We start from the raw sequence: 15719 nt of genomic DNA on the forward strand, positions 1-15719 counted from the left end.
ACAGCACTACTGTATTTTGATGAGGGCACTCCTCACTTTATTAAAAGTACGGCATGGCCTGCACCATAAGATGATCCAAACCGTCCATTAGATGGGCCAAAGCCTACATAGGTTGTGCCCCAAAAAATCATTTCCATAGGTTGATCCTAACGCCCTATAGATCGGAGAGATAGGATCAACCTATGGAAATGATTTTTGGGGCACAACCTACTTAGGCTGTGGCCCATCTAATGGACGGTTTGGATCATCCTATGGTGCAGGCCATACCGTACTTTTAATAAAGTGAGAGTGCCCTCATCAAATACAGTAGTGCTGATAACATTTCCCAAAAAAAATCATGGTAGCCAAAAGGTGCCATTAATGACTTTGAGAGATGATAAGAAACGAACCTTTTTGCCATGTCATAATTTTCAACGAATAATTTGACAGAGTTTTGGATATTAGGGTTTTATATGAAAAATCACCCCTCAGGAAGAAAAAATAATGTGAGCTACTAAATCACGTCGACCTCGTGTAGTAAAAAAACATCTTATGTCACTATATCATAATCTTCATCACATATAATTACAATCTAAATAAATACACACAATGTAGCCACCTTCAACATAAGAAAAAAAAAAAAAGCAAAAGAGAAAGAAGTGCATCATGCTTCCCAGCCAGCCACTCATCTACTGAAGTAAGTCCGGGGAGAAAACAGCCTTCGAGGCGACAATAGTCCAACGTACCTCGGCGAAGCAAGCCCATCAATAGATCGATAATCCGATAACAAAAACCCATCCTTATCTCTTACCTCATTATTACCCATCGAACCATTGAATGTTTTGTACCTGTTCAAAGTATAAATGATTAAATAACAACAACTCAAACAGCTTAGGAGTTTAAGCTTTGGGAGGAATTAGTCGTTTCACATGGCAGGTTATAGGGTCAAAATCCCAACAACTCCTTAATAGTAAAATGGGTAAAATACAGATACACCCCCTCTAGTTTCTGACATATTCAACTCTAACCTGACTTTCAAAACGCGACAAGTACACCCCCTGAAGTTTTTTTAACGTGACGGAGTAGACGGCGAGGCGGAAATGACCAAAATGCCTTTGTCTTCCCCAACTGAAAATTAGGGTTTTCAAACTTGAAAACTGAAATTTAGGGTTTGATTCAAACCCTTGTTTATTTATCAACATAAACTCTTGATTTAGGAGTTTTATTTGTCTTCATTTACACCATTATCATGATTTGCACATAAACCCTAATATTTTAGGGCTTGTTTTTGTTTTTATCAATGTTTTTTTCTTGAAATGCGGGTTTGATGTAGCCATGGGGTGGGGTTTCATTGTCTGTGGTGGAGGCAACAGCGGTGGCCGGAGATGGCGACAGCGGTGGTGGCCGAAGGTGGCGACGGCGGCGGTAGCCGGAGGTTCGACGATGACGGTGGGAAATGGTGTAACCCTAGTCCCTCTGCAAATGAGGGTATTTCTATCCTCAAAATATTAACCATGGTTAGTTTCAGTCTTTCCGTCAGGTTCAACTGACGGACCGTTGACGGATGGGGTGTACTTGTCACGTTTTGAAACCTTAGGAGGTGTACTTGTCACGTTTTGAAAGTCAGTGTTAGAGTTGAATGTGTCAGAAACTAGAGGGGGTGTAAATGTAATTTTCCTTATTAAAAATCCATGCGCATAGCACGTGAGGGGGAGTGTTGAAGTATAATGAATGATTAAATAACCAAATCTAACAGCTTAAGCTTTGGAAGTAATTGGTTGTTTCACATGGTATTAGAGCGATTGCCTCACGTGAGGTCATGGGTTCAAAACCCAATAACTCCTTAATATTAAAAACCACGTTCTTGGCCAACCCAAAAAAGCGGGGTCACATTTGAGCGGGGGTGTTAAGTATAGATGATTAAAGAGGAATGCTAAACTCAGGGAAGCCCTCGCAAAAAAGAGCTGAAATGGTGCCCCCATTGGCTGGACATGGCTAAAATGCATTTAATACTCTTTTGACTTCCATCATTTATAAAGTACATTGGCCATGTACAGCCAATGGGGGCACCCTTTCAGCCCTTTTTCGCAAGGACGCCCTTAGTTTAGCATACCTCATGATTAAATAACATCAACTCTTAACAGCTTAAGCTTTTGGAGTAATTGGTTGTTTCACAGTACCTGACAAGCTTCCCAAACCACGACTTCTTCTTGGTGGGGCTCCTATTGTTTCCCTTCATCCTTTCTCTAAGATACTCTTTGATCACCTCCAATCTCTGTTCAACAATATCTGCGGGCGGAGAGATAAGTGGGTTTCCTTCGAGATGGAGTTTTTGGAGGTTTTTCAAGCATCCTATAGAGTCAGGGAGCAAAGAGATTTTGTTATAACTTATGTCTAATTCTATGAGAGAGAAAAGGAGGCCGAGAGAGTAAGGGAGGGTTTGGAGGTATTGGAAGTTTTGGCTAACGTTGAGGATTTCGAGTTTGAGGAGGTTTTCGAGGCCGTCGGGAAGGGCACGGAGGCAGTTGAGGCGGGCATCGAGAACGCGAAGGTTGGTCATGTGGGAGGTTGAGAAAGGGAGGAAGACGAGTTTGTTTGAGTTTACTGAGAGTTTTTTGAGGTTTATGAGTTCAAATCCGAGAGTGTCCGGGAGTTTTGTTAGCTTGTTGAAGTTAGCTATCAGTTCTTCCAGAGCCCTGTTCAACACAAAAAAAACGTGTAAGTGTATTAGGAAAGTACCTAACAGCCCAAGTTTGTATTTGGGGAATGATATTTTTGCACCTTTACTTCCCCGGGCCACCCCACTTGTAGTGTGAAAATAGTAGTCGTAAATACACTAGAGGGCTGACCCAAGGAAGAAAAGGAGCGAAGATAACACTTCCCTTGTTTTTTTAGCATTTTTACCAAGTCCTTTGAATCATGAAATTTTTTTCATGATAAATTAGCTTCTCAAGTGGTGAGAGAGGGTCAGTGCGGGTGGGAAAAGGAGAGACTTGAGAGGGCATGACTGGGTTAAGGGTGAGAAAGTGGCTAAAAAACAAGGAAAAAGCCGATCATATTTTGGAACTTTTTTGTTTCCTAATTTTGGGGCTTTTCTTTCCCTTCCCTCACTTAGTCCTTCTTGTATCTATCCCTCTTCCACTTTCCCACCACTTGGAGAAGCTAATTTATTATGAAAATAAATTCATGGTAGCCAAACACGCCCTTAGTTAGGTTATAACACATCACAACTAAATCGTTGGATGATACATATATGATATATCATATATTAGTTCATATACTTTTTCAAGATAAAAATGCCCTTCAAGTAAGGGTGCATTTGGATTGCCGGAATCAGTTGTTGGAATAGGGATCTTATTTTGATTCCACCCCATTCTGGCATCTGCTTCAAAAAAAAGTGAACAGAATTAGGGGCATAATTAAAGTGGTATGTATCCAAAACTGTTTCCTCCCCAAGAGGTGGTATTCTAATTCCAACCCAGTCCCAAATGCCATTTCGCAGCTCACTTTTGAAGGAGAGAAAAGCCATCTAAAATAAATTAAATGAATAAGACAAAATCTTTGGAAAAGTGAGCCTGTGTGGCTGTTCTCTCCTGCAAAAGTGAGCCACAAAGTGGCTTCTGAGAAATTGCCTAGCAAATCCCATTTTGAAATTTGCAATAACCTTATATTTTTTAATAGGAAGAATGATAAACTGAAGGGCACCCTTGCAAAAACTAGCTACAAGGCCTCCTCCATTGGTTTCTCCCAGCAAAGTGCATTTATAAGGGCACAAAAAAACTATAAAATGGAAGTCACAAACAAGCGTATGATTAAAAGAACAATAAATGCACTCTGTTAAGAAGAACCAATGGGGGAGTCCTTTTATAGATGGTTTTTTGTAAGGGCGCCCTTCAATTTATCATTCTCAGTTACGAGAGCGGTTAGGAAGACATGCCTGTTTCAGAGAGATTCCTAACATAACTCCTTGTTGTGCCATGTATTAAGACCACATCAATGGCTATTTTTTCATGACAATAATACTCGTCCTTTTGATAAAATGACAAAGATACCCCTAGTTTGATAAGGGTGGTTGTTTTGGACAATCCTAAGACATGTATATTTTCAGTTTTATAGTAAGTATTCGTTTAGAGCGAAGATTCACCTGCAATTCTCTATAGTTTTAGGCAAAGAGTCGAGTAGGTTGCCAGAGATGTTCAAGACCTTGAGCTTGGATAAGCACCCAATTGAATTTGGAAGAGATTTGAGCTGGTTCGAATGCAAGTCTAAGACCACTACATTTAGCAACCTTGCAGTTAGAGATTCCGGAATAGTCTGCCATTACAATCAAAAGAAGTATAAGATGAGAAACTCTTTGTTATTTGACATATTATGGATGATAATTACAAATAAAGGAAATGAAATTCCCTGGCAAATCCCTATAAATCAATATCTATTACCGGAAGGAAATAATGATCACTATTACAAATATGGGATTTGCTAGGCAAATTTGCGGAAAGCCATTTCGAGCCACAATTTTTTTGGAGCGAAAAACCACCTCACATGAATTAAATGAATATGACAAAATCTGCTAAAAAGTTGAGCCGCAAAATGACTTTCTGTGAAATTGCCTAGCAAATTCCTATAAATAAATGAATAATCACTAACTTGTTTATCTTTGCATTTTGTGAAGGTTTAAGCATATGTAATCATTTATACTTCTCTGCAGATGTTTGTGGGAAACAACCAATTATTCCAAAAGCTCAATGTGTTATGTAATCATTTATACTTCAGCACTTCTCCTTACGTGTGTCCCCTCCCTTTTTTTGGGTCTCTCTTTTTGGTGACTTGTTGGTTTTGAACACATGATCTAACGTGAGGCAACAACTCTGGTGCCATGTGAAACCATGGTTTAAAATTTCGACCGAAATTTCGGTTACCGATGGGGACTGAAACCGAAAATTTCCAAAATTCAATTTTTCGCCTTCTACCAAATTTCGGATTTCGGTCCGAAATTTCGGTAATTTCAGTTTAAAGACATTATTTATTAAAAAAAAAGGTGTTACAAAATTTCGGAATTTCGGTCCGGAATTTGGAACCAAATTCCGGTTTTGGGTGGGGTCCGAAACGGTTACCGAAACCGAAATTTTAAACCTTGTGTGAAACAACCAATTGCTCCAATAGCTTAATCTCTTAGGGGCCGTTTGGATAAGCGAATTTTAGAATCTTGGATTTCTTCAAAATTGTAGATGGGAGGCAAGAAAAGGAGACCGTCCGTTTCACTTCTCTTTAGAATCTCGGATTTTAAGTAAGAAATACATGTTTTAAAAATCTCTCCCCCATCTTGAGATTTCTAAAACCTGTAAACATGGGAGGATCTTCTACTCTCTTGCTGATGGAAAGAAGGGTGAAAAATCAAAAAACGTTGGCTTCTTCTCTTGTCTCCCATGTACAATTTTGAAGAAATCCATGATTCCAAAATTCTACGTATCCAAACGGCCCCTTAGAGTTTGTGTTATTTAATCATTTATACTTCAACAGTTGTGTGGGTGGCCCATGTATGTCTAATGATTTCAAACAAATGTCTATTATTAATAAGAGAAAAAAAGCATATAATTAAACACATACAAAAAACAAAGCCGTTATACAACAAACTTCAATCTCGACTCAATTCAACTCAACAAAGCCTTTGTCCCAAACTACTTGGGGTCGGCTAAATGAATCATTTAGAAAAATTTCATGAAGAAGATGAAATTTACATCGGATTCATGTTCACAGAAGAGTGACAAAGTTCACAGCCGGCTGCCATCCTTTATACAACAAACTTCAATCTGACGTTTAAATAAGTAAATCTTAAGAAACTGGCGGTCATTGAAAAAAGGATGAAAAATCACCAATCTTTTAGAGAGATAGAGAAAATCAATTAAATGTCCAAATTAAAAATAGGAATACACTCAAAACGGCGAGGATTTAATGTCTAAATTAAAACTAGGTTAAACACTCAAAACGGGACTCTGTTCCAATGGTTCAAAATGACCAAAATAACCTTCATCCAGAAAAATATAACGCATGACTAGAAATAAAAAACGATGAAAAATCACCCATCTTTGTATGTAGTATGTACAAGAGAGAGAATCGGTTCTTAATATCCTACCACAAATCTCTCAAACATGGGTTCTCATACAAAAACAAAGAAAAGTTCCTATTTTTCTTTAGTTTCGCGGCTTTCGCCATGATTTCGGTCCAATCAATTACTAAAACAAGAAAAAAGAAAAAGAAAGGGACTAGTAGTATAACCCATGATCTAACATTCAAAACTGTTGTTAAATTTTAAAAAAAATCTAGATACCTTCAGAAAACATAAATCAACAAACCCTTTTCTCCAAAACACTAGATAACATATAAACCACCAATCCAAAAAAAAAAACCCATGATTTTATGTTCAATAGTTCATGGATTTTTATAAAGAAACGTACCTGTAGATTGTTATTTGAAAGGTCTAACTTAGAAATCAACCCTATGTTTATAGAAGGATTTGGCAAAGTCTCCAAAGATAAGCCACTTAAATCCACTGTCTCCACCTTATCTTCTTCTATGTGTCTCTCCCTCGCCTCCATTGCCATTTTCTCCAAACACCAGAAAACAAAATCAAGGAAAAAACAAGAGAAACAGAGAAAATAAAGGAAGGATTAAAATGGCAAGTGACTATTCGTTCTCCAAGACCGTCCTTTTAAAGAACGGACGTACGGTTGTACCGTAGATTTTGCCACGTGTGCATGACGACATTGCAATCTATAGTATAGTCAACGGTTTCTATGGGCAGCTAAAAAAACGGTTGCCCGCGAATAACGGGCAGCTCCATGTGAATCACCAATTCTATTATTCCAATTTACGAAAGTACACTCAGTTTGCCACTTAAACTGATGTTTTCTGAGTACGGGTGTCAATGGATTGGATCCATCTATGTCTTAGTAACTGTTGGATTGGATCCGGAGTGTTCTTTGGATCCTACTTTCTGTGTCTTGGTCACGATCGATTTCAAATCGGACCCTGTGTCCTAGTAGGTCCTACATACTAGGGGTGCAAGTTGGTTCGGGCTCAAGTTGAACCCAACGGGTTAAAACCGATTTTGGATCAGTTTGGGTCGGCATTTCCTTGTGTTGGGTTGGGAAAAGCCAACCCAATTCGGGTCGAGGAATCGGCAATGCGACCTGACCCTAGCCTGACCTCCGTCGTCTAATTTTATCTTGATTTTCTTTCGTTATGTTTTGTGCTTGCATTTTTTACGCTTGGGTTAGGTTGGGTTAAGGTTGAGGGAATGCTATCTCGGGTTGGGGGCTCAACCCGATCCAACCTGATCCAAGTTGCACCCTAGGTACGTACATTTTACACCGTAAAAACTCTAACAAAAGGGCGAGGGAGAGCCTCACTGATAGCTCCAAAGGTGAGCCGAGACTTGAGAGAAGAATGAAAAAAAATACTTAAAATAAGAATCATTCCATAAAATGCGATGTATTTTTGAAAAATAGTATAGTAAAATTGGATTTAGGAATGTCCCTTGGGCAATTCTTAGTTGTATGGATTCCATCCGTAATAATTTCAGATCCTATGATCCCAAAATGTGTTCATGATCCTGGTAATGTATCTAGATCATGTTCTTTTAAGTTTGGAGTATCGGACGGCCTATCGGACCGTTTGGGTCCATTGATACGACTGTATGGGGCAGTGTCTTGTCATTATATAATCTTGGATAGACCTGTGAATTCGTAGATGAATAGGGGGTTTAGGGTCATTGTCTCTGTGTTCTTACTTTCATGATAGCTCATTGAACCTAAAGTTTTTTTTTTTATTGAACCTAAAGTCTACTGTTTCACATTTGAGTGCCTTATTTTCCAGAATAGATTCGCACTATGTTTCATCATGTTGTTGATGAGTGTGATGGCAACCGTCAATCTAGTAGGGTACCACTTTGATTGAAAGGGTGATTTTGGCCATCTGGTTGGAGACTTGCATCTGGTTGTTTAAGAATTTTTTGGACTAATAATTAATATAATAGTGAATAAAATTTTGCACAGATTCAGCACCTAAGATCGTTCCATCTTAGGTCAATAGTATTTAAAAAGAATAGTAGTTCTTTCTTTAATCAACTTGCCGGCCCACATGTAATAGTCTGTCATTATTGTATATGTCAATGTTGTAATAGAGCCCTCAAGGGCATTATTGTCATGTAAATTATATATTCAACGTATAAATAGCTACCACAGTCACATCGGACTGTAAGTCGCAAAATATTTCAAAGATAATATTTCTTCATGGTATCAGAGCGGTAATGATCTTTGGACGCTTCTATTTCTTCTCCTAAAATCGCCAATTTCTCCTCCTCTCACATTCATGCATATTTAATACGTCAAGTTGACGTTAAAAATGCTTTTCTACATGGGGATTTAAAAGAGGAGGTTTATATGTCACAGCCCCAAGGTTTTGTTCACCCTGATTATCCCAACCATGTGTAAACTCAAACGAGCTTTATATGGTTTAAAACAGGCTCCATGTGCCTGGTTTCAACGCTTTACGAGTTTCCTCAAAGAAAATGGTTTCAGGTGCAGCCAGTCAGATAACTCAATGTTCATTTTAAAAATCATCTTCACATATACCAATACTTCTATTACATGTGGATGATATAATTTTGACAGCTTCAGATAATGCTCTGTTAAATTCAAACATGCGTGTCCTTCAAAGTGAATTTGCTATGACAGATTTGGGAACTCTACTTTATTTTCTTGGAATTCAAGCAACAAAAACTATTGATGGGTTATTTTTAAATCAAGAAAAAAATGCAGGTGATAGCCTTCCAAAATCGAATATGGACAATTCCAAAGCAGTCTCTACTCCAGTTACACTAAAGACTCAACTTCTGATGATTCAAGTGATCTTTTATCTGATCCCATAGAATATAGACGTATTGTTGGGGCCCTACAATATTTCACCTTCACAAGACCTGATTTATCTTTTGCAGTGAATTTAGTCTGTCAATTTACGCATGCACCGCGCGAAAACCACCTTCAAGCAGTAAAGAGAATACTTCGCTATCTCAAAGGAACCTTCAATTATGGAATTTGTTTATATTCTACTCCTAGAAACAATATTCGAGCCTTTTTTTTATGCAAATTATGCAAGTTGTATGGATACGAGAAGATCTACCACAGGGTTCTGTATATTCCTTGGAAATAATTTAATGTCTTGGTCAGCAAAGAAACAACCAACTGTATCGCGCTCAAGCACTATATTCAACATATAAATAGGAACCACAGTCACATTGGACTGTAAGTCGCATAATATTTCAAAGATAATATTTCTTCATGGTATCAGGGCGGTATTGATCTTTGGACGCTTCTATTTTTTTTCCTCCCATAATCTACGAAAATCTTCCAAATCGCCTATTTCTTCTCCTCTCACAGTCACGCCTTTTTAATACGTCAAGTTGACGTTAAAAATGGTTTTCTACATGGGGAATTAAAAGAGGAGGTTTATATGTCACAGCCCCAAGGTTTTGTTCACCATGATTATCCCAACAATGTTTGCAAACTCAAACGAGTTTTATATAGTTTAAAACAGGCTCCACGTGCCTGGTTTCAACGATTTATGAGTTCCCTCATAGAAAATGGTCTCAGGTGTAGCCAATCAGATAACTCAATGTTCATTTTAAAATCATCTTCACATATAGCAATACTTAGGGGTGTCAATGGATCTAGACGGTTTGATGGATGGTCCGAATCCGAATGTTAATGAACGGGATCTAAGCATATGAATAGGATCCATGGGCATATTTCGGATCATCAAATCTGGGATCCGTAAAATTTTGGATTGCGTATGGGCACACCGCAGATGCCCATTGGATAGTCACGATCCGAAATGGTTTACAAAAATACCCTCCAAATTTTGTTAATGCTAACCGTTCTATGAAGGGTATTTTGGTCAAAACCTCTCATTACTTAATGAATCGGATGGGAATGCAGTTTCACTCATTTCAGTCGTTTCATTTCATGCTTTCTCGAAGGAAAAGAGAGAGGGTTTTGTTCTTTATGCATCATATTCTTTGATAATAGATATACATTATATTTGTGTATGTAATTTTGATTAGTTTTATCGTTTACAAGCATTTTTATACACATAGATTAAACAAAGAGAAGATTTTAATTTAGTTGAAGAAAATGCATAGAGACACACTAATAGTGGACTGCCATTCTATCTTTCTTTTTTTTAAATAATTGTTTACTTAGCTTAGTGGGACATAATAGGACACTCCGATGGACGGTCCGAATTAAAATGGATCGTGATCATGACGTGGAAAGTAGGATCCGAAGAACAATCCGACTCTAACTCGACCGATACGGAATTTGAATGTATCGTGACTGTGACATAGGTGGATCTGACCCAAAGTGGATCCGTTGACACCCCTAGCAATACTTCTATTATATGTGGATGATATAATTTTGACAGCTTCAGATAATGCTCTGTTAAATTCAATCATGTGTGTCCTTCAAAGGGAATTTGCTATGACAGATTTGGGAACTCTACATTATTTTCTTGGAATTCAAGCAACAAAAACTATTGATGAGTTATTTTTAAATCAAGAAAAATATGTTGGTGATATCCTTCGAAAATCGAATATGGACAATTCCAAAGTAGTCTCCACTCCAGTTACACCAAAGACTCAACTCTCTGATGATTCAAGTGATCTTTTATTTGATCCCATAGAATGTAGACGTATTGTTGGGGGCCTACAATATCTCACCTTCACAAGACCTAATTTATCTTTTGCAGTGAATTTAGTCTGTCAATTTACGCATGCACCGCACAAAAACCACCTTCAAGCAGTAAAGAGAATACTTCGCTATCTCAAAGGAACCCTCAATTACGGAATTTGTTTATATTCTACTCCTACAAACAATATTCGAGCCTTTTCTAATGCAAATTATGCAGGCTGTATAGATACGAGAAGATCTACCACAGGGTTCTGTATATTCCTTGGAAATAATTTAATTTCTTGGTCAGCAAAGAAACAACCAACTGTATCACGCTCAAGCACTAAATTCGAATATCGAGCAGTGGCATATGCAGTTGCCGACACATGTTGGATTAAATCAGTATTACGCAAACTAGATACTTTTTTATCTAAGCCAGTGACTGTCCACTGTGATAACATTGGAGCTACATATCTCGTTGCAAATCCCATTATGCATTCACGAACAAAATGTACATGTCGATATTGATTATCATTTTGTTAGGGAGAAAGTTGCACGAGGAGAACTGAATGTCCTTTTTCTTCATACGGAACAACAGATTGCTGATATTTTTACCATAGGACTGTCCGCTGCTCGTTTTGCTACTTTACGCTCCAATTTGACGGTTTCTCCCAAACCCGGTCAAATTGCGGGAGGGTATAATAGTCTGTCATTATTTGTATATGTCAATGTTGTAGTAGAGCCCTCTTACAAGGGCATTATTGTCATGTAAATTATATATTCAATGTATAAATTTCAACCACAGTCACATCGGACTGTCAGTTGCAGAAAGATAATATCTCTTCAACATATTTCTGCAACATGTTCTTCATGTGTTAGATATTTGTTAAATATTCTAATATTTAAAATATAAAATTTTAAAGGTATTTTGAATATCAAAAGCAAAATATGTATTGAAATGGTGTTTTGATTATTCAAAAAATAATTATTTTGTGTAGTTTAAAAATCAATTTTATCTTTTAATAAAATGAGCCTTAGGGTCTTATTTCAAACAATCATTTTAAAATTGCTTAGGAATTATAAATTCATGTTCTTCCTTTCCATGTCTCTATGGGCGTGTTTGGCCACACTGAAAAATTATTCTATGGAATATTCGTAGGCCCAATTGTAAGAGATGTTGAGGGGGGGGGGGGGGGGGGTGGTGGTGGTGGTTGGTGATAGCAAGAGAAATCCCTAAAAAGGTGGAAAAAAAGAGGGAAGTGATATATCCGCCCCTATTTTTTACTTGGGATATCCACTCCTATTTTTTAACTTGGGACAACCCACTGCAGTGTATCTGTGACTGTAGAGGGGCTGATGTACTTCACGTGGGAAGTATTCAACGGTCCTGATCGCCACGTACCCTGCGGCTGGCTGTAACATGTAAAGAAAGGGGGCACATTTATCATTTCCCAAAATAAGCTAGTTAAAATTGTTTTTTTTTCCCCCTTTATTTTGACTTTTTGAGGAGCTTTTCATGCTCCCCTAAGTCACACACATATTCCGCTAGTCTCTCACAACTGGCCCCAAACATATTCCGTGTAGTATTTTTTCTTTGTTGCGACACATGACCTTTTATGTTTCATCCAAGTAATTTAGCTATTGAATTTGGAGCCGGGTCTGTTATCAATAATTTGTGCACATTGTATTGTCATGACTATTAAGTAGCCACATGCATAAATGGAGATTAACCCCCTTTAGATAGGAACAAAACTTGGCTGCCCAAAGCGCAACGCCCTAAAATAAAGAGGAAACAGTGGGTGTGGAAATATCAAACATGGGGTTCAAAAATATCAGACCATGGAATTGATATTGCCACACCCCCTGCTTTTAGTGTATTTTAATGCTGTACACGAACCTCCTGTGCAACGTTGCGTAGCCAAGTTTTTTTCAGTCTTAATTTGCTTTCCTTAATCACTCAATTCTCTCTCTTTTTTTTGTATTCTACAATCATGAATAAAATTAAAACTTTTTAAGATGGAACCTTAATTGGTTTTTGTTTCGTTAGAGATTGTGCCAACCGATTGTGAGTACTTAAATTTAAGTCCAATAATTGGTTTTAGACTCACAATCGGCTTGCATAATCTTAAACGCCCCCATTTTCTTTTTTAGTTCTTTGATTTGTTATTCTATAATCTTAATATAATCATGAACAAAATTTCAATCCGTTCATCTTATATATGTCACCTACTTTCATTATTTACATCTCCATAATTTGATCATTCATCATGCTAATTTGTCCCAGCATCATGTCCATCACGTCTGCTTATTTGGTGGGAGAGAATTTACTCCCCAATTTGAAAGGAGAGAATTTTAGGGCATGGCCCATCCAAGGTGGGCCCTGTTGGGACCTACGAAGAACTCACCCTTAAAAGCTAGCTGCTAAGGGGAGGGTGTTGAGAGTAGTGGTGCAACTCGGATCGGGCTCAACCCGAAAAAATCACGGGTCAGGTTGTGTTCGAGTCAAGTCAAGTCGGGTCGGGTTCGGGTTGAGGTGCCAGGTTGACCTAAGCCCCATCAAAACCCAACATTAAAAAAAAGACTTATCATTTTCTGTTTTGTTTTTTCTAAAACATAAAAACCTAAACGGGAAAGATATCGCCATAACCGGGTCAACCGGACTCAACCCGACCCGAATTGGGAAATCGAGTCGGATTCGGGTTGAGATATTAAATTTTCAGGTTGGATTGGGTTCGCCTTAATTGGGTTGAGAGTAGGGTTCGGGTTTGGGTTGACGGTTGAGTTTCAGGTTGGGTTCGGGTTGGCTTCAGCACGACCCAACCGACCCGAGTTGCACCCCTAGTTGAGAGTCATCGTCGACTCTCGACAGCGTCAAAGGGGCCGGGTCGAGGCAGGCCCACATGGATTAATCGAATGTTTCTAATTTTGTTGAAGTGCTATTTTAATAAGTTTCTAATTTGTAGGAGAAGTTGAGTTAGAGTTAGTTTCTAATTTTGTGTTAAGAGTTAGCAAAACCACAAGTGCTTTTGTAGTTGTTTTGGAAAGTGAGTTTTTAATATCGTTTAGACTAAATTTTTATTTTAATGTGATAGTTATAATTAGTTTTAGTTTCTTCGATAAGTGTAGAAAACGTAGCTACCATCAATGTTGGGTTTCCATGATTTGTTGTTTTGTTTATGAAAGGCAGGGAGTGCCAAAATCTGAATAGTGAAGGGAGGAAAACGTAAATAGTAAAACAGAGAGAAGTGGCGTGTACGGTTTGTGCCTTTGAATAAAATATTCAAATTAAGAGAAAGAAGTGGTGTGTACGGTTTGTGCCTTGAATAAAATATTCAAATTAAGAGAAACTCTCTCTCGTATGATTTGTGTTTCCTAGGTTTTGTTTATACTTTGATCTATCTTATTCAAGAGAGGGTGCCCAAGTCCTTATAAGCCCATCCCCATCCATTCACTTTTCCGATGTGGGATCTTTGCTTTTGCAGGGAATCCCCAACAATCTCCCCCCCCCCAAGTGGAAGTAACGTTTGAACTACGAGATCTTTCTGGAGGGATTTTCATTGTCCTCTAGGGTACATCGGGGTTACCAAGATCTTCCTTGAGGGATTTTCTCTATCCTCTGGGGTACACCGGGGTTACCAACAGGCCCCAACTGTATTGTAAATGAAATTTACCCTCCATTTTCTGCAATAACCATTAAAAGATTCATTCCTTATTTTATAAGGAACTTAGTCCCATACTCCCATGTGGTATGAAATTTCCATTTTCCATTTCATCATACTAGTGTCACATGCATGTTTAGCTATCAAGATCAATGATTTGAAGGTTCTCACAATATGACAACAATCGAATGATCCTACGATTCAATTGACATGGATATGGTTGGAAGTTTAGATGGAATGTATAGATTAACTGTTCACTCAAGCAACAAAAATAGAAAGGCCATTTCATGAAACTTACTTTTGAATGTAACTATAACAGAAATCAAACCTAAATCCAATAATAAAGCTATGCTTGAAAAGGTCAATAAACAAACTAAAGGGCTGAAGATGCCCCCAATTAAATACAGTGAAGACTTCTTGGTAGATAACTCGACGTGCTGATGTATTGGTAAGCTAGTTTATTTAAGGAAACAGATGTGCGTACGTACTCCCTTCTTTTAATATTGTCGCTATTTTCTTTGATAGAGTCTTTGCTGATGAGCAGGTACATGTTGTTAGAGTTCCAAAAAATTGTCAACAACTGATTAAGACAGTGAAACAAAGTTGAAGAGGACCACTATTATCATATAAAGGAGTGCTGATATCAATTTCCTTGTTTCACCAAAGCACGTTTAACCATGGTTTTAAATTTCGACCGAAATCCACCGAAATTTCGGTCGAGACTGACACCGAAACCACCCAAAACCGAACTGGTCATTTATTTCGGCCGAAATTTTGGAATTTCGGTTGAAATTTCGGTTTTTCCAAAATTTGACCCAAAAAATCTGTTTTTTTTAATTAATTAAATATTTCACAGAAATTTCGACCGAAATTACCAACATTTAATAATGAATAAAATATTTGTTTCGATTTTTGTACCAGATTTCGACCGAAATTTTGAAATTTCGATCAAAATTTTGAAATTTCAAGGTACAAAACCGGTACCGAAACCGAAATTTTAAACCTTGCGTTTAACTTGGGGGCTTTCAGATCCAATGCATTTGTATTTTATGATCTTGATAAAAAAATTCTTGTTAAGGTGTCACCAAAGCACGTTTAATTTTGGGGTTTTGTGTTGGGATCCGATGCATATGCATTTGTACGTCTTACCAAGAAAGATGTTTATCACATTGAGAGAAAGATGTGAGGGAGGTTGGTCTCTGAAATGACATACTAGTGGTTGATTCTTCACGCCTACATAGACGCCATATAAAAACTTCCTACGTGATGCTATGTAAACTCATTTGTGGGCCCACCTCACATGGTCTGCCCTACTTGTTGACTTGTACGGTACCAAACTCATTATATTTCTCAAATT

At 37.9% G+C, this 15719-nt stretch overlaps 1 protein-coding gene across 1 annotated transcript; it reads right to left on the bottom strand.

The window, feature by feature from the left end:
* Positions 1-514: 514 nt before the first annotated feature.
* Positions 515-6647, bottom strand: LOC143856373 (plant intracellular Ras-group-related LRR protein 6-like). The gene is made up of 4 exons (XM_077366567.1): positions 6435-6647; positions 4124-4293; positions 2160-2675; positions 515-827 (listed from the first exon to the last, which is right to left on the bottom strand). The coding sequence occupies exons 1-4, from the start codon at positions 6579-6581 to the stop codon at positions 665-667; spliced, it is 996 nt and encodes a 331-aa protein (XP_077222682.1). The 5' UTR covers positions 6582-6647; the 3' UTR covers positions 515-664.
* Positions 6648-15719: the final 9072 nt, after the last annotated feature.

Source organism: Tasmannia lanceolata, unplaced genomic scaffold (genome assembly GCF_043159265.1).
Source record: "Tasmannia lanceolata isolate RefF3 unplaced genomic scaffold, GAP_Taslan_0.1 ptg000023l, whole genome shotgun sequence".
NCBI lineage: Eukaryota > Viridiplantae > Streptophyta > Magnoliopsida > Canellales > Winteraceae > Tasmannia > Tasmannia lanceolata.